General features: G+C 41.0%; 2 protein-coding genes across 8 annotated transcripts in view; both read right to left on the bottom strand.

The window, feature by feature from the left end:
• Nucleotides 1-755: 755 nt before the first annotated feature.
• On the bottom strand, nucleotides 756-4010 carry OLFML3 (olfactomedin like 3). The gene is made up of 3 exons (XM_050778911.1): nucleotides 3367-4010; nucleotides 2386-2671; nucleotides 756-2055 (listed from the first exon to the last, which is right to left on the bottom strand). Exons 1-3 carry the CDS (start codon nucleotides 3478-3480, stop codon nucleotides 1235-1237), a joined length of 1221 nt encoding a protein of 406 aa, XP_050634868.1. The 5' UTR covers nucleotides 3481-4010; the 3' UTR covers nucleotides 756-1234.
• A 1219-nt stretch (nucleotides 4011-5229) lies between these two features.
• Nucleotides 5230-26281, bottom strand: part of HIPK1 (homeodomain interacting protein kinase 1) — a 49850-nt gene continuing 28798 nt past the window's right edge. For 5 of the 7 annotated variants that reach the window (XM_050747844.1, XM_050747874.1, XM_050747894.1 and 2 more), the window contains exons 7-16: nucleotides 26076-26238; nucleotides 25079-25304; nucleotides 20938-21059; nucleotides 19864-19998; nucleotides 17097-17239; nucleotides 15423-15605; nucleotides 14728-14934; nucleotides 13179-13420; nucleotides 11406-11536; nucleotides 5230-10049 (exon numbers count right to left, since the gene is read on the bottom strand). In XM_050747844.1, coding sequence (XP_050603801.1) covers nucleotides 9561-10049; nucleotides 11406-11536; nucleotides 13179-13420; nucleotides 14728-14934; nucleotides 15423-15605; nucleotides 17097-17239; nucleotides 19864-19998; nucleotides 20938-21059; nucleotides 25079-25304; nucleotides 26076-26238 — 2041 coding nt within the window. In that variant the 3' untranslated portion in view covers nucleotides 5230-9560. The other 2 variants (XM_050747904.1, XM_050747854.1) reach the window with 2 other exon arrangements.

The following is a 26281-nucleotide window of genomic DNA, read 5'->3' as shown; positions in this document are numbered from 1 at the left end:
CAATCCAACCCCAGAGGCCAGGGTATGGGCCAGAGAGGGTTAAGTTTCCAGAAGTCCTGACGGGTTCCGGCCAGGTTCAGGGCTGGAGTGGGTAGGTGAGGGTGATGAGGGTGGAGAAGAGGAAAGCAAGAATAGGCTGCGGACCGGGTAAGGCCAACATCTGGGACACGGTCACTGCCCCTCCTCCCTGCCCAAACCGCAGACGCTGTGGCAGCAGGAAAATCAGAGCAGTGTAGACCAAGAACGATTGTGCAACCTGGCCCTGCAGGAGCGCAACGCTGGAGGTGGGAGTGGAGAGGTCTGGGGTGCGGGGCAGAGTCCGCTTTAGAGGAGAAACTTCAGTTCTTACTAAAAACACAGGCAGGCATTCAGGGCTCTGGTTTCCACCCTAGACTGCAATGCAACTAACATCCATTTTGTACTTCAAAATCCTCTGAGAATCGGAATTGGAAGCTCTGCCCTGGGCCCCAGTGTCTCACAGTCAGAGGCACGGTGCCACTGAGGTTCTGGGATGGCTGCTGTGGATTGGCTGCTGTGGATGGCAGTGGGTGTGGAAGGAGACCTTTCGCCCAGCCTCCTAAAGTGGCGGGATTCTGCCGCTTCCCCCAGGCGCCTCACTGTAAACTCTTCCTCAGCAAAGTGAGCCCAGCCAAGTCCTTAATATGGCTCAAGGAGTGCGGATGGGTTGGGAGGGAGAAAATGGATGGTCAGGGGGAAGTTGGATCTGAGGGCTACCCAAACACACACAGGAGAGGAGTAGTGGATTTTCCTTTTAATGCAAAATGTTGCAATACAAAACTGGAGAAAGTCCTGTTCCTCAGGACACTGAAGGGAGGAGTGAGGAAGAGAGGGCAGAGCTGGACGTCTCCTCCTATTTCTCCCTCCCCAAGTCACTCTGAGGGCAAGAACACTGCTGCCTGCTCCTGGGGCCTGCCCCCATACAAGGTCAGTGCTCCGGGTCTGGGTCATCTTAGTCTGAAATTTGTTGACGTGGGGCAGGAGAGCAGGAGGGAACACTGAGGGTTTTGACTCTTTGAGCTCTACAAGGATTACTCAGGATCTGGAGTTCTGTATGAAACAAAGGAGCTGCAAGAATTTGATTGCCATTGGCTAAAAATGTAGAGGATTTGAGCCACAACTGGCCCACATTTGAAGAATGAGGAACAGGAAATTTAGTGGGGATATAATATAAATGTATGGGAGCAAGAAAGATGCAAAAAACAAGGCTAGCTCCTCAAACCTCCTCCTCTTTCTTCCTCATCTCCAGCTTATAGACAATCTGGTAGCCATCATCCCAGGCATAGAGCTGGCGTTCTCGGGGATTATAGCGGAGGCTGGCATGGGCACCGTATCTGCGGGGAAAATAAGGGAGTGCTGCCCGTTCAGGGGTCAGGGTGCCGCTGGCATCAAAGGAGCACTGGATGCGGGCCCGACTGGCAGGACGGGTGTTGTAGACGACATAGAGGGTCCCACAGATGACAAAGGCAGCCTCAGCATTCTCTCTGGGACATGGTGTGTCCCACTGCTGCTCTGTGTCCAGTGTCTGTGGATCTAACTTGGCCAGACACAAGTGCCTGTCATCCTCTCGGGTGGCATAGACAGCCCAAAGACCTTCCTCATCAGCTGCCAGGTCGATGTAGGTGTCTGCTGTCAGGCCGTATGGGGGAATCAACCCCTCTGCTGGGAATACTGAGCTGTCCACCACTGTCCGGTTTGCCAGGTGGAATTTGATGAGCTGCAAAGTGTTCTCCAGCTCACCACCCCCGCCAGGTCTTCCAGGAGGCCTCCGGGCAAAATAAAGAAAGCCACCATATACCAGCTGCCCTGTGCCTACCCAGGGAAAGGGCACCCGGACTCGGGAAGCTTTCCGGGCAGCCATGGCAAGGGTGAAGTCACGCAGCCTTGGGAAGACAAAGGCTGTGTCATTCTGTGTCCCATCTAACACGTAGATCTTCTCTGTTTGCCCCAGTGGATCCTTGGTCCACAGACCAGCTGGGCCACCAAATCGCTTCAGAATCTTCATTGATCTCACTTGAGAGATTGTGTAGCCACAGTCTGATGAGAAAAGCACAGGAAAAGGAAATAGAGGCAAGAATTAGATGCCTCCAGCAGGAACTCCCCCAGGGTGGGCGATCTGGAGAATAGTGAGCATTTGCCCAGTGGATGCCTCCACTCTTAGGGAGAATTGAGAAAGAGCGGGTACCACAGCGGCCTGGATCCCCAGAACCTCTCCTTAATAGACCTGGCATTACAGAGGTTTCCCTGAAACAGATTCCAGAAGACAGAGCCACAATGGACTGGGACAAAGAGAAAAAAAGAGTAAGAAGCTAGGAAGGAAGAGTATCAGTTCTGAGAGATTTAGGGGCCTGCTTTTAGATCATTTACCTGTCACCATATCATACTTCTCATTTCTTCTTCCCTTGCCTTTGGTCCCAGGGCCTCCAGTCACCTTCTCATCAAACTCTACACAGGGCAGAGCTGGGTTCTGGGTCTCCAGATAGTCCACCTCCCGCTCCAGACGATCCACTCTCCCGGAGATGGTGTCAGCCTCAGTTCTGAGTGCCTCCCGCTCCTTCTCTGCCACCTCCAGCAGTGGCAGCATCTTGTTCTTGAAGTCCCGCAGCTCAGCAGCATGCCGACTACTCTGGTCCTGGCACTGGGCCAGCCGTTCCTGAAGGGATGGGGGATCAGGAGGGAGGCTGCAGGGTTACAACTCCCAGGCAGGGAGAGGCCCAACTCGGGAGTCAGGAATGGGAAAAAAAGAGAAAACTCAGCCAGGCTTCAATATCCCCTTCCATTCCTGCAGAAAAGGAAACCAGATGTGCAGAGGTGCTAAATGTGTAAAGAGCCTAACTGAGATTCACCTAGGCCCCTACTCCGACTCCATGTCCTCCAGCCCGCGTTCTCTGTGAGCAGTGCCACTGAGTCACCTGAGCCTCTAGGCAGGTCTAAGCGCATGAAGGTGTGAAGAGGTCTCTGCTCCCTTAGCAATTATCCTCTGGGAACTAAAATGCTACAGATCTCAACCTGTTAAAAAGGCAGGAAATTATAGATTCCCTGGGAACCTCCAACTTCAACAGAATCATCAGCTCCTCCGGAGATGCAGCCCCACAATCTTGGTTCTCGTTTCCACTCTGCCCCCTTATTCTGTCTAATCCCAGAGTTAAAACGCAAAAGTCTATTTGCTTTGGAATTCTTCTATGTGGGGAAAGAGGAGGGCTTGTCATTCTGAAGGTCCTCTTATTAAGGGAGAATTTTCTGTAGAGTTTTACAGAGCCCTTTCTTGTTATCCCCAGATCCCTAACAAACTGGTTGAACCAATAGACCTGGAATCCTTCTAGGCTGGGCTAGAAGGGGGTCCCTCACCTCTAAAGCAGCTAGTCGGCGTTCCATGTACTCCACCAGGTGGTGCTGCTGTCCTTGAAGGGGTCCCGACCATGACAAAAGGAAGAAGATGAGGAGAGGGGTGCTGGGCCCCATGGCAGCCGGGAGAGTGGTGCCAGAGTAGAAGGAACTTACAGTCGGCCTCTTCCCCTCAAGCCTGAGGGTTAGCTTTGGAGGCGGGGTGGGGGCGGTGCCTTCTCTCTTTCTGATCTCTGGGTCTCTCTCACTACTCTGGAATGCTTTCAGTCTCTTTACAATCCCCACCCCCTCCTTTCCGCCAGGATTGATCAAACACAGATGGCCCCATTGCACAGCAGCCAGAAGCCTTAACCACCTCCCGCCTAGGCTGTAGGCTCCCCTGGAGGGGAAAGAGATGGAAACCCAAAGGCAGAGGCCTCTGGGCAGTCAAGCAGGAAAGCTAGCTGCAGGAAGCAGAGACCCCAGAGAAAACTCAGCAAACGCCATTCCTGTTTCAGGAAAGTTTCACCAGTGCTGACTTCTTAAGAAACTAACATCTTTCATTAATCCTTCCCTTCTCTGCAATGAGTGGGTTGTTTTCAGCCTTGTTCAGTAGAAGCTCGAAGCTGGGGAGGTGAGATTTGAGGGGAGGAAGCAGGAAAAAAAAGGCCCAAGTGGTCAAGCCCAACTTATTCTAAAGCTCATTGGCGCCACCTTGTGCTAAGCACCTAGTGTCATCTCTCATGATTAATATAGAAACTAAGGCTTAGACTCACCCCACGAGGAAAATTTTCCACAAAAGCCAAATATATTGAATTTACAGGGGTTTTCACCACTAAAATGCAGATTTCCCCCAAGACTATCCAATTACTACTTTGGATAGGCTTGGATTGGCTATGCAAATATCTCTCTGATTTAGCCCAAGAAGAAAATATAACTGAGATTAAAAAAAAAAAAAAGAGAGGTCACTGAGAAGTTAGTAAATTAACTCTTGATTGTCTGGAAGTAAGGCTGACAGCAGCGCTGTTTTTCATGGCTTTCCTTTGCTTGAAAGAGGCCAGGTATATTCTCTCACCAAAACTGAGGAGTGTTCAATGAGTTCACATTAATTTACTATACATTCATTTATTGCGGGGGGGGGGGGCGGAATCTGAAATACATATACATATATGTATGTTGTTGCAGTCTAAATCAGTGTATTCTGACCCCCTTACTACTGGGAGAAAAGACTGTTGGTTATTTCTCTCGGTTGGGGTCCAAAAGGGTATTTCTGAGTGTTTCTCATTTCCATACCCCAACTAAGGCTGCAGGAGCATCCGAAATGAATTAATGGCCACCATAAGGTAGACATGGCCTGACACACAGGTCAAAAAAAAAAAAGAAAAATCAAAGAGAGCATTTACTCAGAGACCTGCAGTCGTTGATCCAAACAACCCCCTATTTCTTTATCGGGAGAAATTCTACTCACTTTAGAATCAAGAGAATCTGACAGAGAGGTTCCTTCTCTAAAAAGGACCATGACTCTTAACGGTACAGCTTGAAAGGAGGGGAAAAATAGCAGCTTCCTGTGGTGACTCATCTTTTCATTCTGCTACTGCTATTTGGCAAAATACACTAGGAAACAAAGCTTAATTAGCCTGTCTCAGATGTCTTCTACCTCTTTCAAGTGTCAGATCCAGATGATGTGAAGTAAGGGCCCTGGACACTGCATTCTTGGGAAGTATTCCCTGCCAAACCCTATTCATTTCCAGTATGGAGATTTGTATGAAGAATGAAATTGTCTCTAGTACTCTACTGATGTTCAAATATAATATGCTTAGCCACTTTCAAAGACGTCATTTATTGATCCCCTTTATATCCTATAACAGAAGTCAAAAACAGCCACGATTCAGAAAATTTACCCATTTTATTGATGCATTACAATTGCTCTACATTTTACCATATTATGTAGAAAATACTGAAAATACAAGCTACTTTGTAAAACCAAAGACAAACATTGAATCCAAAGATAAACTATGTTTTACACAATGGACCCTTTTCCCATAGTTAGTATTAAATTTTAAATATCTATTTCTTTTGTTAAAATGATTATTTTACATACTCCCTAAGTACATCTGCATTACAAACATAGCTCAGTAATTCTCAGAAACTATCTGTTTCTAGAGGCTTGTTGTAAAAGAAAGCGCACAACCAAAAAAAGGGAGAAAGCAAAAAGAGTTTAAATCACACACAATAACTAGCATATCAAATACATTTAATAAAGTAGGAATTCCATTGCAATATCAAGGATTCAAAGCAGAAATACTAACATTACATATAATGTACATATAATGTACTGCTACATGTAGTGAGATTATTTTTCAAGCTGAATTGAAACCACACATTATATAAAGTTTAGCAACAAACAACCATGTAGACATGCTGCACCATCTATCAGTTTAAAAAAAAAAATCAAAATAGGAAGCAGGCTCGGGCCACTCCTGTCACTGAGAGGCAATTTCATTTCCTATCCTAAAACAAACCATCTCAACTAGTGAATTTTTGCATAATAATGCTGAATAAAACACACATTACTGTGCTTGCCTGGCCAAGGGCAGTCAAGCTTAGCCCCTCTAGTGGAGGACAATGGATGAGCAATCACAAAAGCAGGCTCAGAATGGCCAGAACTGTTTGAAACGGAGTTCTTATTCCTGGGGTTGGTATTTCAGCTGAGCACTGAAAATAATATCACCTCCTGGGAGCTATTAAAAACTCTGGAGTGACCAAGTGTCCCTATGAACCCAGAGTGGCTACACTGAACCCTTCCCCGCTTCTTCTCTCACCTGGAAAGGAAGAAGCTGGAAATGCAAGTTCAGAGAGAGGACTTAAAGCCTTAAGCTGGTTTGAGGTCAGGTCACTGTGACCCAGGCCAGCTGCTCACTAAATTCACCGGGCTTCCTCCCTTCCTGTCAGGGCCAACAATGTTAAGCCCCAGGGACAGAATCTAAAGCCACATTGAGCACATACATACACATTCAGCAGACACAGGTGGATTTTTATGTTGGAAAATCGGAAATGCCAGTTTGCACACTAAGACTGAAAAATCTCTAAAGTTTTTAAAGCCACACACTGCTAGTCAAGTGATTAACGTAACAATACAAGCTCTTGGTATTATCCTTTTCTGTGGAGTTTAGACTCCTATCTTAAGTGGTATCTGCTTATTGGACTAGGGGCAGGAATGTGGTTTGGTTTTGTTTCCTGCATCTCATTTCTTACAAAAACAACAAATCTTGTCCCTTATAGAAAAAAGACAAGGAACAAAAAAATTTGTCCTTTAGAAACCAGACCTGTGTTCCAACAAGAAAATCAGAATGTGCTTGGCAAAAAGGAGACACAAAGATCACACATGTTGACCAGAAAACTGTATGACACTAGTGACAGAAATTATACAAACTGCTTGGCTATCTTGACCAATATAGTGCTGAAAACACAACTCAATATAATGATTTTTAAAAATAAAGAAAACACAACATGTTCCTGGTAGGCTGTACTGACTACCTGCCCCATCTTGGAAGCCCTTACTCCTTACAATGAAGAAACTCCAAATACTTTGACAGCTCCTCGGTGTTCAACCTGGTACAGAGCTGGCTGACCAGGCTCTATGAAATCTCCCATCTCCATCCTGCACCTCCTTGACACCATCTCTATCTACATAGAACCAGTCCTAAAATTATATCTCAAATATATCATTTTCAATTCAGATGGAACACACCTGTATTTTAGGATTAACCTTCTTTCCCCAAATCCTTTATGGGCAGGAATGTCCCCATCCCCAGTACCTTCTACTTGACCCAGATCCGTGCAGGAGCTGAGAGTACCAGGACAATTTCACAGCTTGAAGGGCCCCAAGACTCTACAAGCTGTTAAAAAAGAAACCTCAAAAGCCTCAATGACTCAACAGGCTTTGGTTCCTTCTCTATATTCTTCACCAGCTAAGAAACCTTTCTGTGAGCTCCTTGTCACCAGCGGCACCACAAAACTCCTCCTCATAGTGTGGGGACATGGTAAGCAATACAATAGGCTCTTTGGTATAAACTCATCTGTTATATGTTTTTTCAACAAGCAAATATTTTACTAGGAATGTCAACTATTTGCAGGAAGGACTGCCACATGGGAAAAGGAAAAAAAAAATTCATTCTAAAAGTGATTGCACATACTTTAAAAGAATGCATATTTAATATTGGCTTGACTCCTCTCACCTGCTTCCTGAATTCTCACAGAAGCAAGGTAGCAATGCACAGTGAGAGAGCCACATGGGGAAAATGCTTCTGTGAGAACTCAGCTGAGAATCCAAAATGGAAAGGGGTAGAGGTGGTGGTAAAGGAGAAAAGCTGCTGTTTTTATTTTTCAATGTTGGCAGGGAAACTGAGAACGATGCATTTACACAACACAGCTACTAATCCTGTTCTGATAAATCCCGTGAACAACTTAGGGTCCCCGGGGGCTTGCTGGTCCATCCTAAGGCAAGCTCACTGTAAACTCTATTAACCACTACATTATCATATAAGGCACTACAATAAGGGAAGGAGGGAGAAAGGGAAGGAAGAGACACACACTGAAAAACTCCTCACCAGACACACCTGTGCAAAACAATTCCAAGGGTCTCCTCTCCTTGCAGGCAATGCCCCTGCTCATTCAGCACTACAGTAATATGCTCTAATATACTTGCAATTAGTTCACATACATTCCAACAAGTATCAGTTCATTTTGGTTTAAATACAACGGGGACATCAATCCATCTCCCGGATAACACTGGAGGATCACATACACACTAAGTACACAATTCAAGTGTAATCACTACACATTTGATTACAAATAACATTTTGGGTTAGCAGGAAAAATTGCTTGTTATATTTTTCTAATCAATATGTACATATTTAATTATGTAAAATATTAAAACACCACCATTACAAAACTTCTAAAATATTTTTAAATTCAGTAATAAATTTTTAAAATATTTTTTGCAATTCCTACATGCACTTATTGTATAAGTCTTAATAAGAGAGCATTCAATTTGCTGCTGGCATACAAAGGAAGCTACTTTAAAGTATAAAAGCTATACACAAGAAATGTTCTTATCTGGTTTCAGGTTTTTTTAGCTTTCTCCCCAAACAAATCACATAAAACAGAAGGGAGAGATGAGCAAAACACAGAGGTGTAATATTGAAAATTCATACTAATCTTTAGGCAAAGCTCATCAATGCCAGTATCTCATAAGAGACAGAGATTTTGCATATAATAAAACAACCACCACCATATAATAATAACCACCTTAATGGCTTTTACAATAAAAAAATTTAAGCTGAATCAGAGAGAGAAAGACTTTTAAAAAATAATTTAAAAAAGAATTCATGGTGCTTCATTTAAAAAGAATACTTGGTGTTTTCACATAGATATGGATTCTCTCACATTAAGTTACCAGCAAATGGTGAGCTGCCTTTTAAACACTACTTTATAACACACACAGGAGCAATTGAGAGAATCCCAATAGTAACATAGAGTAATTCGTAACCAGTTTTGCAAAAATAACAATTACCCATTAAGTATATATGACATTAAAACAAAACTGAAACTCTGTAAGTTTAAATGTCCAATAAACGAAGATGAGATTTTGAGGAGAAATGCCTGATAGTAAAAATACAGACTTGTGTAAGCTGCTTTTAAAATAAAATAGGCAAGTAAGTCTGAGTTTATAAACAAACAAAAAGTAATGATTTTTCTTTTCTTGTCATCAGATTTCAACTCCTTCTATCAGCATTTTTCCTGACCAGCAATCACAATAACACAAAATGAAATAAAGAGGGGCTTCACTTGTTTTTAAAAGCATTTATAGAAATCAAGTCAGAGAGACAAAATATTTTTCAGAGGGTAACTTCACAACAATCTCTCTTCCTTGGTAACTGCAGAAGATGGGCATCTGAACTCTTCCAAGTACCAAAATTGCTGTCACAAAAATAAAGAATTTAAAAATAGGGCAAACTTTGGGAGACTACAACAATGCAGTCAACACTGAGACAGGTTCCCCCAGAGAAAAACTTTCTGCTTCAGTGGGCCCCTGCAGAACAAGTTGCTGGCTAAGAAGTTTCAAGAGGGTAAAGGAGGATCTCACCATAGCCCAATATTAAGAACTCAGGGCCAGAAGAAGGTAGCCATGACTCCTCCTCCCTCATGCTCACCAACTATAAGTAGGAATACTGGCTGATCTTGGTAGGACTCAGCGGGTATCCAGTGTAAATTGTTGAGCCTCGGGAAGACCCAATGTACGACTGAGTGGCAAACTGGTGTTGGTACTGAGCAGGGGCCACGCTGGCAGAAGTGAGGAGGCTGGGCCCAACACTGACAGGGACCTGGTGCACCAAAGTGCTAGGGTGAGTGGTATAGGCTGCAGCATGCCTTGAGGAACCCTGTGGGGAGAAAAGATGAGCAATGGAGCTGGTTGAGCCCAGTGCAGCAGCAGAAGTGGGGGCAGCATACGTATACAGATGAGCCTGGCTTGGCAGGTGAGCAGGGGCTGGGGCAAGGTGTGGGTGCCCCGTCGAGTGTAGTGGGCTGCCATGCTGGAAGGTGTAGGGGGCTTGGGAGAGAGGGGCCACAAACGCCTGCTGCCTGCGCGGGGCTGGGTTGCTGCTTCTCTCCTGCGAGGTTGGAGCCGCCGATGACTGCTGGTTCTGGAAGAAAGAAGGAAGTGAGGAATCTTGAGGTCACTCTGGTTCAGGGCACGAAAGGCCAAGTTAAGAGCTCAGGTCCTGACTTGTACTGTTTCCGAATGGGTATAGCACATAATCTCCCAGACTGGCATTGAATGCTGTCAGAAATCAGCCACCCCTCCCTCTGCCTCTTAGCAAGATAGATCCTAACCTGGCTCAGGTAACAGCAGTTTGCTTATAAGTATGACAGGAAGAGGGAGAATCAAGAGATCACAGGGTTCCCCACTCCTGCAATTTAATAACTGGTGACTCAACTCACCCTATTCTGGCATCAGTAAATTTGAATTTTTCCTAACCTTTATTTCTTTTTTTTTTTTTTTTGAGTTGAGACGGAGTCTCACGCTGTTGCCCAGGCTGGAGTGCAGGCGCGATCTCGGCTCACTGCAAGCTCTGCCTCCCGGGTTCCCGCCATTCTCCTGCCTCAGCCTCCCGAGTAGCTGGGACTACAGGCGCCCGCCACCGCGCCCGGCTAATTTTTTGTATTTTTAGTAGAGACGGGGTTTCACTGTGGTCTCGATCTCCTGACCTTGTGATCCGCCCGCCTCGGCCTCCCAAAGTGCTGGGATTACAGGCTTGAGCCACCGCGCCCGGCCCCTAACCTTTATTTCTTACCATTGCTTTCTTTTGTTCTTCTCCTCTAAGTTCTTCATACCCCTCTTGAAATGTGGAGCCTAAAATACATACACTAACTCAAACTTACATTTTCACTTGCATGTGCTCTCACACTCTCTCTCTCATATTGAACTTTCTCACTACTGGTGGACATCATACAAGCACTTGAATTTTAGCCTCTAAGAATGAACACAAATAAAGTAATGAGAGAAGTAGAAGGGTGGGTTGGGGCAGGGGATGTTCGGAGAGTGGGGAAGTCCCAAATCCCAGACTTCAGCAACAAGCAGGACCTAGAACCAGTTGAATTTGGTGGCCAGTGAGCTTTTCAGTCTCTTGACTCAAGTAAACAAGGTAAGGATCAGCTTACTTATGGCCTGAGGGATAAAGAGAATCTGGTCTCAAAGCATACGCCTATCACTGACATGGTTAAACTTCCCACGCTCTTTCTAAATCCCAGACGTTTCTCTAACCTTCCATGGTAGACTTAGGGAGGTTTGATGGAAAACCTAGAATGTACATCCCAAACACAAAAAGTGAATGATGAGATGCAGCACATGCGGTACGACGTAAGCCATAGAACACAAAATTGTTTGACACAAAAGGGGCTTCATTTGGCTTTATTCAGCATCCAGCCAGAAGCAGGGTTCTCCAGAAAGTAACAACAGTGCAAGGCCCAAAGAGAAGGCAGTAGCCCGTAGCGCTTACCTGGCTAAGGTTGAGTGGCTGTGCTGCACCGGTCCCCCCGCGTTGAGCTCGATACCCTGTGGGGGTGATACAGCATCCAGATGACTGCCCACTCACTGAAGCTACTGGCTTGGTCTTATTGCTCAGGAGACCTAAAAAAGCATCAAGCTTAATAGTTATGAGTAGACATCACTGAGCTAACCTCAGATGGCATCATATTAATTAGTCCACATTTGTATGCAGTTTGCAAGCATTAAGGTCTCATGTATGTCTTAATTCCTCAATTCTATTTACCCCAGAAGAAAATAACCTGTATCACCCATTTCTTTTCTGTCTTGGCACAAATCTCCACATAGGAGATTTGTTCACTTAAATCAATATTATAAATATTATAATATTGATTATATACAATAATATAATATTGTTATATACAAGGAAGGACTGGAAATACAAATATGCTAAGACACCGTCCCTCTCTCTAAGAGTTTATAGTTTTATGTAGGAAGGGATTAAACAAGCACAGAAATGACAATATGAAGCTGAGAAAGCTATTGGTAATTCTTAGGATATTAAAGTGTCAAGAGGGTTTAAAAGAAGGCAAACTTATATCTTGGGCACTTAACTGGCTTCAAATTCTAAGAAATTACAGGACAGCTGAATGTGAAATTTTGCTTGCTTCTGTGTTCCCATTAGGAAAACCAGAGCATCTATTCAGTGTTTCATGTGATAGCCTATATTCTCTGGACCCAAGAGCGCATGGAGGTCCTAATAATTCTGTTCAGTAGCCTGGCATCAGGAAGCTCTCTCCCTTGTCTGCAATGGGACAACTGTCTACTTCTGAAAAGAATCACACAGAGGCGTAACACAATACCCTCAAATTATAACCCTGTTTACGTCTATGGCAGTAAGATAATACACAATAAAACATAATTTTTACAGGTATGGCCCAGGTTTATGTTGATACCTAAACTTCACCAACCCCTTTCTTGGTATGAAGTTGTCACTGAAAAGCAGCTACCTTGACAAGACTACATTGCCTGGCTCACTTGCATCTAGGTGGGGCCATGTGAGAAGTATTCACTATTTCCACTTATATCCAGGCTAAAGAGATTAAAACATGTGTGTGCCTCCTTCAAACTTTCTCCTTCTGACTGGATGCTCAGGAATCAAACACTTGTACCAAGAAGTTATATGAGAGAGAAGTAAATTTGTACTATGTTATGCTACAAAAATCTAGGATTTGTTACTGCAGCTATTACCCAACTAACACAATAACTGAACCAGGGAGCCTAAGTCCAGTATCTATCAGAGCAAAGAAGATGGAAGTAATTGGGTTGGTAATAAAACCAACAAAAGCATCACTGCTACGACACTGGGTGAGAAAAAAAATCTTAAGAATATAACTGTTTTCCAAAACACTTTTGTAGTCATTTTCAGTATTATCAAGTCCTGTCTACATCTCGATTGCCAAATTCAAATCATCTATGGCAAACCTAATTGCCTAATACTTCTGGCAACATCACAGGTCTTGTCTGCTTTCTCCCATCAGCACTGAATGTGTTTCTGAGACTACAATCTCATTTGTGCATTAATCCAAGCAAAATAAACACAGGAAGATAAAGTGATGGCCAAAAATAATTTCACATTGTGCAGGGAACTGATTTCTGAATTAAGGACTCTTTAAGAATGTCTACACCACTGGTCTCTACCACTAACATAAGTGGATTATGGCAAAATATTTAAGCATACACACATCAAAGGAGAATTCAACTCAAGTTGTGAAGATATACTTACCTGAGGCCTGGGTTGCTACAGTGCAGTCACCAAGCTGAGTTTTCAGTGGAGGCACAATGATGGTGCGGGTGCCAGTGCCATCTGCCACAACTCTGCCAGGCCCCTCCAAAACGGGTCCACTATTGCCTCGGAGAGCACTCAGGGTATCAGTGGAATAAGGGCTGCTCAAAGAAGAGTCAGAGTCTGGAGAATCATTGACAGTGACATAACTGATGACATTAGACCTTGGCTTCAGGCTAGAGCTGAGGAAAAGAAAAATACATGAAAATTGAATTGTTCTTTTGTGTGTGTGTGACAGGGTCTTGTTCTGTCACCCAGGCTAGAGTGCAGTGGAGTGATCACAGTTCGCTGCAACCTCAACCTCCTGGGCTCAAGCTATCCTCCCATCTTAGCCTCCCAAGTAGCTGGGACTACAGGTGTGTACCACCATGCCCAACTGTTTTTATCTTTTGTAGTGATGAGATCTCATGATGTTTCCCAGGCTGGTCTCAAATTCCTGGGCTCAAGTGATTTCCCGCTTTGGCCTCCCAAAGTGCTAGGATTACAGGCATGAGCCACCATACCGAGCTTCAATTGCCCTTTTAAGCAATGTTTCTTAGATGATCTGTCTCTGGTTCTCCCATGATAACAATGATGATAAAGATGATAATAATAACGGTAATATTAGCAGCAGTTAACTTCTGAGTACTTATGTATCAAGCACTACTCTCATGCTCTACATACATCTCACTGAATCCTTACAACAATCCTATGAAATAGGTACTATTAACACCATTTTTCAAATGAGGGAACTAAGGAATATGGAGATGAGGAACTTGCCCAGGGTCACACAAGAAGTGATGAGTGGTGAAGACAGGATTCAGACCCAGGACAGAATGACTTCAGAGTCCACACCTCTAACACTTCCTGTATATTGCTTCTACCATCTTACAATTGGTCCTTTTGAACTAACAGGCTCTAAATTCATTCTAAATTTTCTCTTCCAAGTTCACTTAAACTTCATTTATGTATGACTCTGTAAAGTCTCCTAAGTTACTTTCACGTGTGAATCCTACCTTCTTAGGTAAAAGCAAGAGGTCATTCCCTCTTCTGTATGCCCAACACCAAAAGCCCCATCGAAGGCTATGCTTCCAAAATACCTTTTTCTTCGGCCCTTTTTTTTGGGATAGGGGTGGAAGGGGATGCAGTCTTACTCTGTCACTCAGGCTGGAGTACAGTGGCACGATCTCAGCTCACTGCAACCTCTGCCTCCTGGGTTCAAGTGATTCTCCTGCCTCAGCCTCCCGAGTAGCTGGGATACAAACATGTGCTACCACGCCCTGCTAATTTTTGTCTGTTGAGTAGAGATAGGGTGTTGCCATGTTGGCCAGGCTGGTCTTGAACTCCTGACCTCAGGTGATCTTCTGGCCTCAACCTCCCAAAGTGCTGGGATTACAGGCGTGAGCCACCGTGCCCTGCTGGTCCTTTCTTTCACAGGCCAAACTGGGCCCACTTGCCTGAAGCCAACAGTCTAAGACCAACAGAGCCAGGAACCATTCACTTATCTTACCTACTGGGCTTGTATTTGTTGTCCTCTTCCTCATCAGTGTCACTTCGGATAGTGATGACACTCACAGGAGGGCTGGGAGTATCTGGAATGATGATGGGCTGATGCTGATCTTGGACAGGGACTAAGGAATTATAAGAAGATGTGGTGCGGAGGGGACTGCTCCCAACCAGAGAATAGACTTGGGAAGGCAGAACATCTAGAGAGGACCTGTAGGAAAAGTTCACATGGAAAGATGATTCAGTTCTTGGCCTTCCAAATTGTACATCTTTTCCCCAGACTGCTTTCCAATTTACTCGTTGATTCCTTTTTACATAATCATTAAGCAAATACATTTAACTATACAAGTTCCAATGAAAATAAGCACCATGCTGGCAAGAGTTTCAGGGACAAGAACACCAAAATACAAGACATTTTACTTTTATAAGTCCTTTATCCCAGGACTAAATTTCACTCTGTAAAGTAAAATAAAAGCATCATAAAATGCCCCAGATTCAAAGTGGCAGCAGAGAGAAAGGACCATCATAACCAGGACACACCTGGTGTACATGTGCAGATGAAATGATTTGCTCTTTCTCAATTTGGCAGCTACCTGCTGCTTCATATCTATATGATATGTCTATAAAATATTCCAAATGCAAGGCAACATATCTCTCAAATTGGCACAGTTTTAACTATCAGCTGTAACACAGACTCACTTGGAAGAGACTGGAGCTGACTGCTTATTCTTCTTCGAAGGGAGGGAACTGGATTGCTGTTGTCTGACAACATGGGCAACACCAACATTCAGAGGCTGAGCAGTGGCCAGTGTCACATGGTTAGTCAGCAAGGATGGCTGCTGCATGATAGTGCTGTACTGGTTGCCATGAGAGTGGGCATTCCTGTACCAACAGAAAGAAAGAGAGAAGAGTGAATTCCAAAACCACTGAAGAATCAGGACCAAACAGACATCAAAAGCAATTAGCCAAAATGCAGCTGCATTTTATTTTTTTAAAGTTGAGTACCTACCATCTGATAAGGGATTCATAACCAGAATATGTAAGCAGCTCAAACAACTCTATGGAAAAAAAATCTAATAATACGATCAAAAAATGGGCAAAATATTTGAATAGACATTTTCCATAAGATAACTTACAAATGACAAACAGGCATATGAAAAGGTGCTCAACATCTCTGATCATTAGAGAAATGCAGATCAAAACTGCAATAAGATATTATCTCACCCCAGTTAAAATGGCTTATATCCAAAAGACAAGCAATAATAAACGCTGCCAAGGATATGGAGAAAAGGGAACAACTGTACACAGTAGGAATGTAAGTTAGTACAACTATTATGGAGAACAGTTTGGAGGCTCCTGTAAAAACTAAAAATTGAGCTACCATACGATCCAGCAATCCCACTGCTGGGTATATACCCAAAAGAAAGGAAATAAGTATATCAAAGAGATAGCTGCACTCCTATGTTGCAGCACTGTTCACAGTAAGATCTGGAAGAAGCCTAAGTGTCCATCAACAGATGAATGGATAAAGAAAATGTGGTACATATACACAATGGAGTGCTATTCAGCCACAAAAAGAATGAGATCCTGTCATTTGCAACAACATGGATGGAACTCAAGTTCATTATGTTAAGTGAAATAAACCAGACACAGAAAGACAAACCACATGTTCTCACTTATTTATGGGATCTAAAAATCAAAACAATTTAATTCATGGACATAGAGAGTAGGATGGTTACCAGAGGCTGGTAAGAGTAGTGGAGGGTTAGTGAGGAGGTAGGGATGGTTAATGGGCACACACACACACAAAAAGAATAAGACCTATTATTTAATAACACAATAGGTGATTACAGTCAGTAATAACTTAATTGTACATTTTAAAATGACTTAAAGAGTGTAACTGGATTGTTTGTAACTCAAAGGATAAATGCTTGAGGGGATGGACACCCCATTCTCCATGATGTGCTTATTTCACATTGCATGCCTGTGTCAAAATATCTCATGTACCCCATAAACATACATACCTACTATGTAACCACAAAAATTAAAAATTAAAAAAAAGAAAAAAGGATTTTCATTATAAAAAATAAAGTTGGGGACCTAGATTATCAGGCTTTAGGATCTCACTGTATGGTTTCTAATCACTTAAGACTCTCTTTAAAAAATCTGGAAGAAATGATTCTTAAGAACCTATTGCTTTCCTATATTCAAAGTTTTCTTATAACACCGTCTCCTAGCCTGATATGGGTTCTTAAAGGATTCCAACAGAGTCAAATTTTCCTTATTTTCTTACTAGTCTCTCCTTATTATCAAGTGCTCCCACCCTATGGGATCTGCCCTTACAAATCTCCCAGAGTAACACAGGACACTTGCCTCCAGTCGGCTAGCTGCTGGCCACTCCCCATGGCCTCTGGAATCATTGCTGTGGGCTGGACAGAGTTGTGTAGAGCTACCCCAGGCAACTGTTGCCAAGTTGAAGGCAGGAGAATTTGCTGAGTCCCTCCAGGCCACGCCTGCTGTAAGGAAACACACACAAAAAACATCCAGACTTGATTCATTCTTGGCTTTTTCTTCTGTTTTTTTAAAGAAAGAAAAATTCATATCTTAAAAGAAGTTGCTTGTAGATTGTTAACTTGCAGAGATTAAAAAAGAAAAGTCAGAGGGGCTCAAAGCTACAAGTCTTATGAATGGGGAAAGAAAACATACTGCTTTCTTTCACTCACCCCCATAACCTGACCACCCTGGTATTAAAGAAAAGAAGATCCCTGCGGTTAAGAGCTTCTATTATACTGTAGAGAAAAGGAGTCTGAAGGTTCAGAGATAAGAGCTGGTTAAATGCTGGAGTTTTTCATTTTTGCAACAATTCTAAAATATATCCGTAGAAAGACTTAAGAGGACTCCCTGGAGATTAAAAATTTTTTAATCTGACTGCCAATCAGATAAGATATCAGATCAATTCAACCCATAAAACAAAGGGCAGAGCTGTTCCCTTTTTTCAAAGGGTAGTACTTAGAAAATGGAGCCAGATGTGGATGACCAAAGGCCTAATCCTTTTGGGAAAAAAATCTTACGCCAGCAAGAAAAAGCTAACCTCATCATTTATAGCCACATAATAGAATTTCAAAATAAGGCTAAAAGTAAGATCTTTGTGAAATAGATGCAGAAAGCACCATACTTTGTTTCTAATAGTTACCTAAAATATGTTTTTATGTATCATTTGCAGGAATATTTCCACATAAAAACTAATCACTACAAGAAAGCATGATTTCTAGTTTTTAAAAAGCCATGTCACTTGCAATAAACTGAGCAACAAATGTTTTCTGTACTTCTTCCTCACAGAAATTCTGGCATTTTTTGAAAAAAAATGGAAACAGATTTGGAAGTTTCCTTTTTAAACTTGAATTCTGCAGTACGATTACCTACAATGCCTGGGTACATATGGTTCTGTTTCTTGAATTTCAAATTGCAAGGCCATCAACACACTGTTTTAAAAATATTTCTGCAAGTAACAGATCCACTTGTTACAAATACTGGTTCCAAACAAGAAGCCTTCAAAGCAGAGAAACTGCAAACACGTCTGCTACCATAAGCAGAATTTAAAACAAAACAAAACAAAACAAAAAATAAAAGAAGTATGTTAAGTCACACCATGCGTCTTTCCATAAGCCAACACCTGCACAAGACAAAGCATGTAGTTTAATACAAAGCAAGAAATAACATTCCAATGTGAGGCAGAAATCTGGCGTTCCAAGCGACGAACTGTTTTGACAGAGGAAGAACAAAAATATGCAAAGCTTAGCAAATGGCTAGTGCAAACTTAAGAGAAGCAGCAAAGGAGAAGTGTCAACTAGCATTCCAACCTCGAAACTACAGATGAGTGAGTTAAAACCAGCGGCTTCGATCAATCGAGTTGAAAATATATCTGACTCCCTCACACTCAGGTTTTATGCTCACAAGAAAATTAATGTGGAAGTGACAAAGACTTTTAAACTGAAAACCAAATTCCAACCAAAGTATGTTTCTGGAAGTGTTTTCACTCACATGAATACTTAAGAAACAACAAAAGAAATTTAAAGCAACTTTGAAAACAGAGAAATAACAGGATTCAATAGTGCCTTTCAGGTTTTTGGATGCTTACCTAATTTTAAATTTCAAATGATAAAATGCTGGATATCCAATAAATAATTCTAACTCCCCAAATAAACCAAAACACATCCAAAAAATCACTCTTAAGGTTACAAATCCTGAAACACACCTCAAAGTCTTGTTTGTTTTTTCTGTCTCTAAGCCCAATACTACAACTGCAGCTATATTAAGTAACTATTCCCCGTGACTTTTAATAACAAAGATATTGTATTTGCATATGTATTTGCATAGTTTGTTGGCCATACTTTCAACCTTTGTATAAAGACCTATTTGTAAAATAATTAATTCTTCCCAAAACTCCTAAAAATGTGTTCACTTTTAATTTCAACCAACAATATGACCTCCAATATGATCTACATTCTAAAGGGAATATCTTTAAATGTAAGATATAAGCTGCCACTGATCATGAGTGGCAAAAAGAGCTATCTTCATGTGCCCATAGAAAGATGGTTAATATCAACTGATAATAAATTAAGAGCATCTTAAGCATTTCCACGTGCAGAAAAGTTTTAGAACCTTGAAACAGCAAAAAAAGGAGAAAGCTACCTTGCCAAGGAGTTCAATTTTGGCCATCCGGGTACCTGTAGCTGAGCCAAATTAAAGGCCACTTCCTTCATGCTCAAGGGTCAGAGGGTAAAAGATAAGGCAGAAAACAAGTAACAGTGTTGAAGCTCTTCTGAGGCTATATTGAGAGCTTTTATCACACTAGGCTGGCAAAGAAGAATCAAGGGATCTGGCTCCTTACAGAGCCATATAACCATCAGTCAGACAGTGCTACAGCAAATGTTGGGGAGGAAAACAATAAGACATTAAAAGATGTAGCAAGAACACAGCCACAAGATGGCACATGCTTCCATGCCCTCTGCAAAGACTAAGCTAAAAATTTTTTTTGAAAAAAAAAAGAAAAAAACAGAACAAAAACAAACAGGAAAAAACAAAAAAGAAAGAAACCAAAGAAACTCCGTTAGTAACACAATCAAGTGAGGGGAATTACCAGTACAGCAGCAGTCTGTTCAACCAGCGCCGGCCGGCCGGCTGCGCAGCTCAGAGTAAAGGGCACCGCATACTGCGGTGTGATGGTGGCTACTTGAGGGTGGAGAGTTGCTACCATTAGTGGTGTACAGCTTCCCTGAAACGTAGATTAGGCAGGTGAGTGAAACAAACACGGAGGCAGGACATCTGGATTCAGAAGGGTTCTCATTCCCCCCAAGTTATTACTGACAATGAACAGTAATTTGATAGCACCTAAAATGCATATACCAAACACGACTTCCCCCCTTCAACTTTGTACAGCACTGGCCCACAAAGTCAAATGCCAATGGCCTAAAACAAAGAAATATAGGAATCCTCCTTGGGCTAGATTCAGGGCATCAGTTCTATGAAACAAAGACATTTATTAAGAATTCTTCCTCCTGTTCACAAAATAGGGTTTTTGGATTTGAGAATTTCCTATGTGTCATAGGCCACAAACATTTATATATAAAATATAAAATATACTGTTTGTTGCTATTTAAATACTTCACTATTTTCTCTATCATCTTAGTCGAATGTTCCATAGCAAGTATAAAGTTTTAAAGCTTTCTACAGTCTGGTTAAACACAAAGAATGAAGGAATGTAATACGTGAAGGGGCATCCTGATGTGATCCAGCCTCTCAACTGTGATATTCTAAGAGTGAGCAAAAGGGACACAAAGGGTGCAAAAGTGGAACCTTATATTTTAGAATCAAAATGCTGCATATATACTTATCTTTATATGAGCTCCAACATTTAAAAAACAACAACAACAAAAAAACACTTCATCCCGCAAAATTAAACTAAACTTACTCAGAAGACCATTTCTCAAGAATGTCTGGATATTTTTCCCTGCAAGTCTAGGGAAGACGATGGCACACTTGCAATAGTGTTAGGAATGAGTATATTGTTCCATAGAGATGTTTCATTTTAAGTCCACTGAATCATGACCAAGAAAGATCTTAGAGTCAAACGAAATACCATTTTCTAGGACAAAATATCTGAATCTCAACAGTGTTTAGCAATACTGAGTATCCACATTGCTCTAGCTTTTACCTGCGTAAGAACTCCTGACTGAATCTGTAGTGGCTGAGCAGCTGGTGCCTGGGGTACAATTGGTACAGCATTATCCATCCTCACAGGGAATCCAGAATGCTTTGCTGTTGCTTGTAGTCCAGCTGTTGAAAACAGTATCACAGTGAAATAGTTTTGCTGGGTCTGGGAGTACTGTTTTAGATTATTTTGTTTTCAGCTTTTCTGTTCAAATAATCCACTATTCAGATTTTAGTCCTAGACACTTAAAATAAAGAAGTTTCATTCACAGAAGTCTTGGAAGTTAAGAAAAGGAGACTGTTCCCCTCAGTTTTTTAATAGAAAGATGTTTGATATAGCGAGGGTTGGCTTAAAGGAATTCTAAATTTTTTTTACACTACAAAATTTAAAACACAATATTCATCCCATCTCCATTAACAGTACAGGCAAAAACAAGCCTTCACTTAGTAAATTACATTCACTTTTTCTTTTTGTTTTTTTTTTTTTTGAGGCAGAGTCTCGCTCTGTCACCCAGGCTGGAGTGCAGAGGCGTGATCTGGGCTCACTGCAACCTCTGCCTCCCAGGTTCAAGCGATTCTTCTGCCACAGCCTCCCAAGTAGCTGGGACTACAGGCGTGTGCCACCACGCCCGTCTAATTTTTGTATTTTTAGTAGAGACAGGGTTTCACCATGTTGGCCAGGCTGGTCTCGAACTCTTGACCTCGTGATCTGCCCACCTTGGCCTCCCAAAGTGCTGGGATTACAGGTGTCAGCCACTGCGCCCAGCATTATTCACTTTTTAATCCACTAGGGGAAAAAAAACTTGATTTTAAAACTCTAATCTTTAAAAGCAAAGGCTTAAATATAACTTTTAGAGAATTAGAAAATATTATGAAAAGCTCAATAATTTATAATCTAAGTTACCTTTTTATTTACATTTTTCCCCATTCCTCAAAAAATATAACCTAGTCCATAAATCAGACATATATTTTATCCTTAACCAGGCATGAACTGAAAAAATTATGCCTAGGATAAGAATATTTTAAAAGCAGACATTCTGGTTTATAGAAACTTTCTTCTACTTATTTTAGAAATCTACTCTTGTCATTGACATCTAATAGGGCTCTTTTGTAGTTAATGGACAGCTAAGAAAATCAAGAATTCTTCTTTGTAACAGTGCCTTTATAACAATGATCATGTCTTCTTTTTTATTCATTATGCTCTTAGAACAAATGTTGAATAAATCTTTCCTACAAACAGATCTCCTTCTGGGGAAAAGCACAACTAAAGACAATTCTTTTTGCCAAGACTTGAGAGTCTTCAGTTGCTTCTGTACTTTATCAAAACTTGCAATATAAAGAATTTAAGTTTCTATTATACTTCCAACTCACTAATATCTGCAATTTTGTTAAGTAAGGATATAAAGATTTTAATTAAAGACTCCTTCAGTGACATTTTCTCAACTATCACCAACTAATTTCTCTTAATATTGCTATGGAGGTATCAAATAAGCATAACTCATAGACCTAATACTGCTGTTTTCAGCAAGTCAGTCTTCTAATTTTCCACTTCAGTAATTTATGAGTAATTTAATATTAAACAGGCTGTCATGAAGAAAAATACAATCCAGCAATGTACAAAATAAGAGGGCATAGTAAAATCGGAATTAAAACACTAACAATATCCTTTTAAGTTCTACTTGTACAAAAATAAAAAGTAACAAATTCATATATCAAGATTAAAAAGTTGCCAGCCATGCTTCATTAGGCAATGTTATCTAATAAGGCTAAGCCACACAAAATTCTTGCCTAAAGTAGGACATGGATACATGCCTAACTACAAGACGTTGGTATTGTATAATAATAGCCTCCTACAAACTGGTAAAATTTAGGAGGAAATGTTTACTTCAGAAGTTCATCTATGGCCCCCAAGGTGATAAAGCAAAAGTGACAAAATTACAGAGTAATAGTTACTACTAAGCAAAATGTGTATCTATTTTGGCCAACCAGGATAGTATAGAAAGTAGTATTTATAGTACTGACCTACAAATGTGACTCTAATGTATTAGACTGCTATTGTACTTTAGGCTGAGCCCAAAAGTGGGAACAAAGAATTTAACAAAAGGCAACACTGTTGGAAGGTTCTCCCTGGCTCCTGACCTAAAAAGGATTATAGTTTCATTTTTTGTTATTATTTTGTTTTATTGAACATAGTCCTTTAAATAAAGAACCAGTGAAGTATGGAGAGAATAAACTGCCTAACTGATGAGGATCTATCCTCCTGTAAGTATAGGCATCTTGTAAAAAAACATATGGTCCAAGAAAAGTGGGCAACCTGGAATAGACCATTGCTGCACAGAAATGAGCAAATAGTGGTGGCTGGGAACTGAGGGGCAATGAGGAATAACACTTCAAAATACAGAAGCTATGAACTCCCCTGCCTGGGTTCAAATCATGGTTCTGCAATTATTAGTTATAGGACTTTGGGCACATGAAGGAACCATGCTCAAAATTCTCATCTATAAATTGGAGATAATGACATTACCCTACCTCCTAGAATTGTTAGTGAAGATAAATTAATACATGTAAAAGCAGTTAGAACATTATCTGGCATATAATAATACATATCAGGCATCATCATCATCACCTTAATTTTAAAACTCCCTTTTCATTTGGAAAATTTTAAATACGCTCTACTAGCTCCTCAGGTTATTTATACTTCCTAGATAGGAAAAATGTCAAAAGTTATACTTACCTAATTATAGTAAAAAGGGTTATCCCACTTTTCCCCTCTAACTTCTTTAGTTTACATTTTGTTTTGTTAAAGGAACTCAAAAGTTCTTCTGCTTCATCTCTTATCATCTCAGAAGAAGCAGAAAACTTCAGGGTCCCACATTTGAAAATTGTTCCAATGAAACTCTTTGGAAAAAGTAGTGAAAAAAGTGGCTAATCTACTAAGCTCAGTGGAAGAATCACTCAACATACGACAACCCCAACTACAGAATTTACTATTATGAAGCATATGCAGAAAATAATTTGGTAAGTTAGGCTAAATGTGCATTTACGGATTTTGAATCTGTTCCTCCGCTCTCCCTGTGGTTTCTCCCTGGTTTACATCGCTATTGCTCTCCTGTCCTCCTGGTAATCTTTCAGACTTCCCTAGCCCCTCTTTTCCTTCTGCTTGCTCCAACTCTGTCAGAAACCAAACAAACAAGAGAGTCATAGTCAATAAGTAATTGATGTAAAAAGGCAAAAATGCTACCTGCTTCTATGTAAAGTGTTATATGAGACACCTGAATCCTGGTTTATTCTCACAGGGTACTGACACTGACCTTCTCTTGGGAAAGTCAAATGTGTCATTGGATTTTAGCCTTAAAGTAACATTCTTCTAAATGGCTTACCAAATGATTAAACACACATTTCCCATATACAGAAAAAAGAAACTGGACAGACTAGATTACAGAACAACAATGTCAAAATTAAGAAGGATGGGAATGTGAAAATTAAAATCGTATTGCAACACAGGGACTCAGCCTCCTCCTTCAGCTATTCTGTTCCTCTATTGACAGGAGTTTGCAGAAACTGTATGATTCATAAGCTGAAGAAGATAATCTTAATGCCTGCCCCACACAAGCACCTCAGCCTGTAGGATTTTTTAGTTCAGTAAATAATGATTTTTCTATCCTTAAGTAATTTAAGACATTTCCACATTCTTAAACATGGTATTTACATTTTACAATAATATCACTTTTTATTGGGAACATAATTTTTATAATAGAATGATACAAGAAATAGGATCCAATATTTAGCAATTCTGCTTACAACGAATTTTTTTCAAGTTGTATAGATTTTGCATATTGACAGATACATGCTTATACAAGACATATGACACTGACACAAGGACTCAATGGGCAAGAAAACTGGTGTGAGGCAATTCAATTAAGGAAACATAAATTGAGCTGTTATAATGCATCAGATAGCATCATAATTAGATAAATAGCCAATGTAAAAAGGGAAAACCCATTTTGTGATATCACCCAATTTTAGTTACCTTCATCATCAGAGACAGAGTTTAAACTTGTAAAGATCAGAACTAAACAACTAGAGCTGCCTGAAGCAGGAAGGTCTGATACAATACCATATGATACAGGAGTTTCCCCACTTACTTTGAAACGCAGGTGGACATACTATAAATGTCTGTTGGAATGGATCTGTCTGAGTGCAAATCTGGGTGGTTCCAGGCTGCAAGGAAACACCCTGCTGGGCAACTCCAGGAACTGGTGCGGCAGATGATGGGTACAAAGCTGACTGGTAGTTTAGTAGCGAGACATCTGAATTAGCCAGAGAAAGAGTAGCAGCTGCTGCAGTAGAACTGGAAGCTAGAACACTGGCCTAAAAACAAAAGGATTATATTTGTACACTTGTATTAAGTAGAGACACAATAATTTTACATATAGAGAATTTATCCAGAAAAACTTAGAATAATGTTTTAAAATGTAATGTTAGCTGCCTCTGAAATAACTCTCTGCTTAAGAAACTTTCCCAGTCCCTAAATCGAAGGCATATAACAAGGTCAAATAAGCAAATAAAAAAAAAGAATAGTTCTATGCTGGCTGTGGCTACACAAACCCCAACTACTTCTGAACAAAAATTGCCAGATGGAAGATCTCACCAAATCTCATAGGCTCTTCCATTAAAAAAGGACACCCAGTCAAGAAATTGGGAAGCTTACATCTTCAGAAACAAACCTAAATGTAAATATCACTGGCCAGCAAACAAATGCAAAACCACCCTGAAAGTTAATGATTGGAAACCTTTCAATACAGTAACAAGAGATATAAAATCCTTCTCCTAACAGGGAGAAAGTCATTTGGCTAAAGTTAGTACAACTAACAGCGGTAAGTAGTACAATAGTCAGACTCCATTTGTTTGATGATGCTGAACATATGAGGGCATGGATTAGGCCTTTATATTTAACTTTAGTTAGCCTGTGCCTGGTACGTATTATCAGTCTACCCTGTTTTCCATCAACTTTTGTCAAGTAGAGAATTTCTAAGAAGCAACAAGACCACCAAAACAAAAATTGGTTCTTTACCTTGCCCTGTATTTTTACTAGTTTCTATCCCATTTAAGCTTGAGTTTCCAAAATTATTTACTGAATACCTGATTGTGCACTGTATTGAGCTGATTGCTGAAGCTCATGGTTAGATTTGTGCTTGTATTTGGAGCAACATGTGTAGTGAAAGGACTCTTGATCTGACTCACTGTATCATACATGTGAACCCTCCGCTTGCAGATCTCCATGTTCTGAAAACAAGACTTAACACTGAAAAAGAGATTAAAGATTCATTAAATGAACGCTGAGATTT

The sequence above is a fragment of the Macaca thibetana genome, chromosome 1 (assembly GCF_024542745.1).
Source record: "Macaca thibetana thibetana isolate TM-01 chromosome 1, ASM2454274v1, whole genome shotgun sequence".
In the NCBI taxonomy this organism is placed as follows: domain Eukaryota; kingdom Metazoa; phylum Chordata; class Mammalia; order Primates; family Cercopithecidae; genus Macaca; species Macaca thibetana.
Note: the sequence above shows the minus strand (reverse complement) of the source record. Positions and strands in the feature narration are given on the sequence as shown.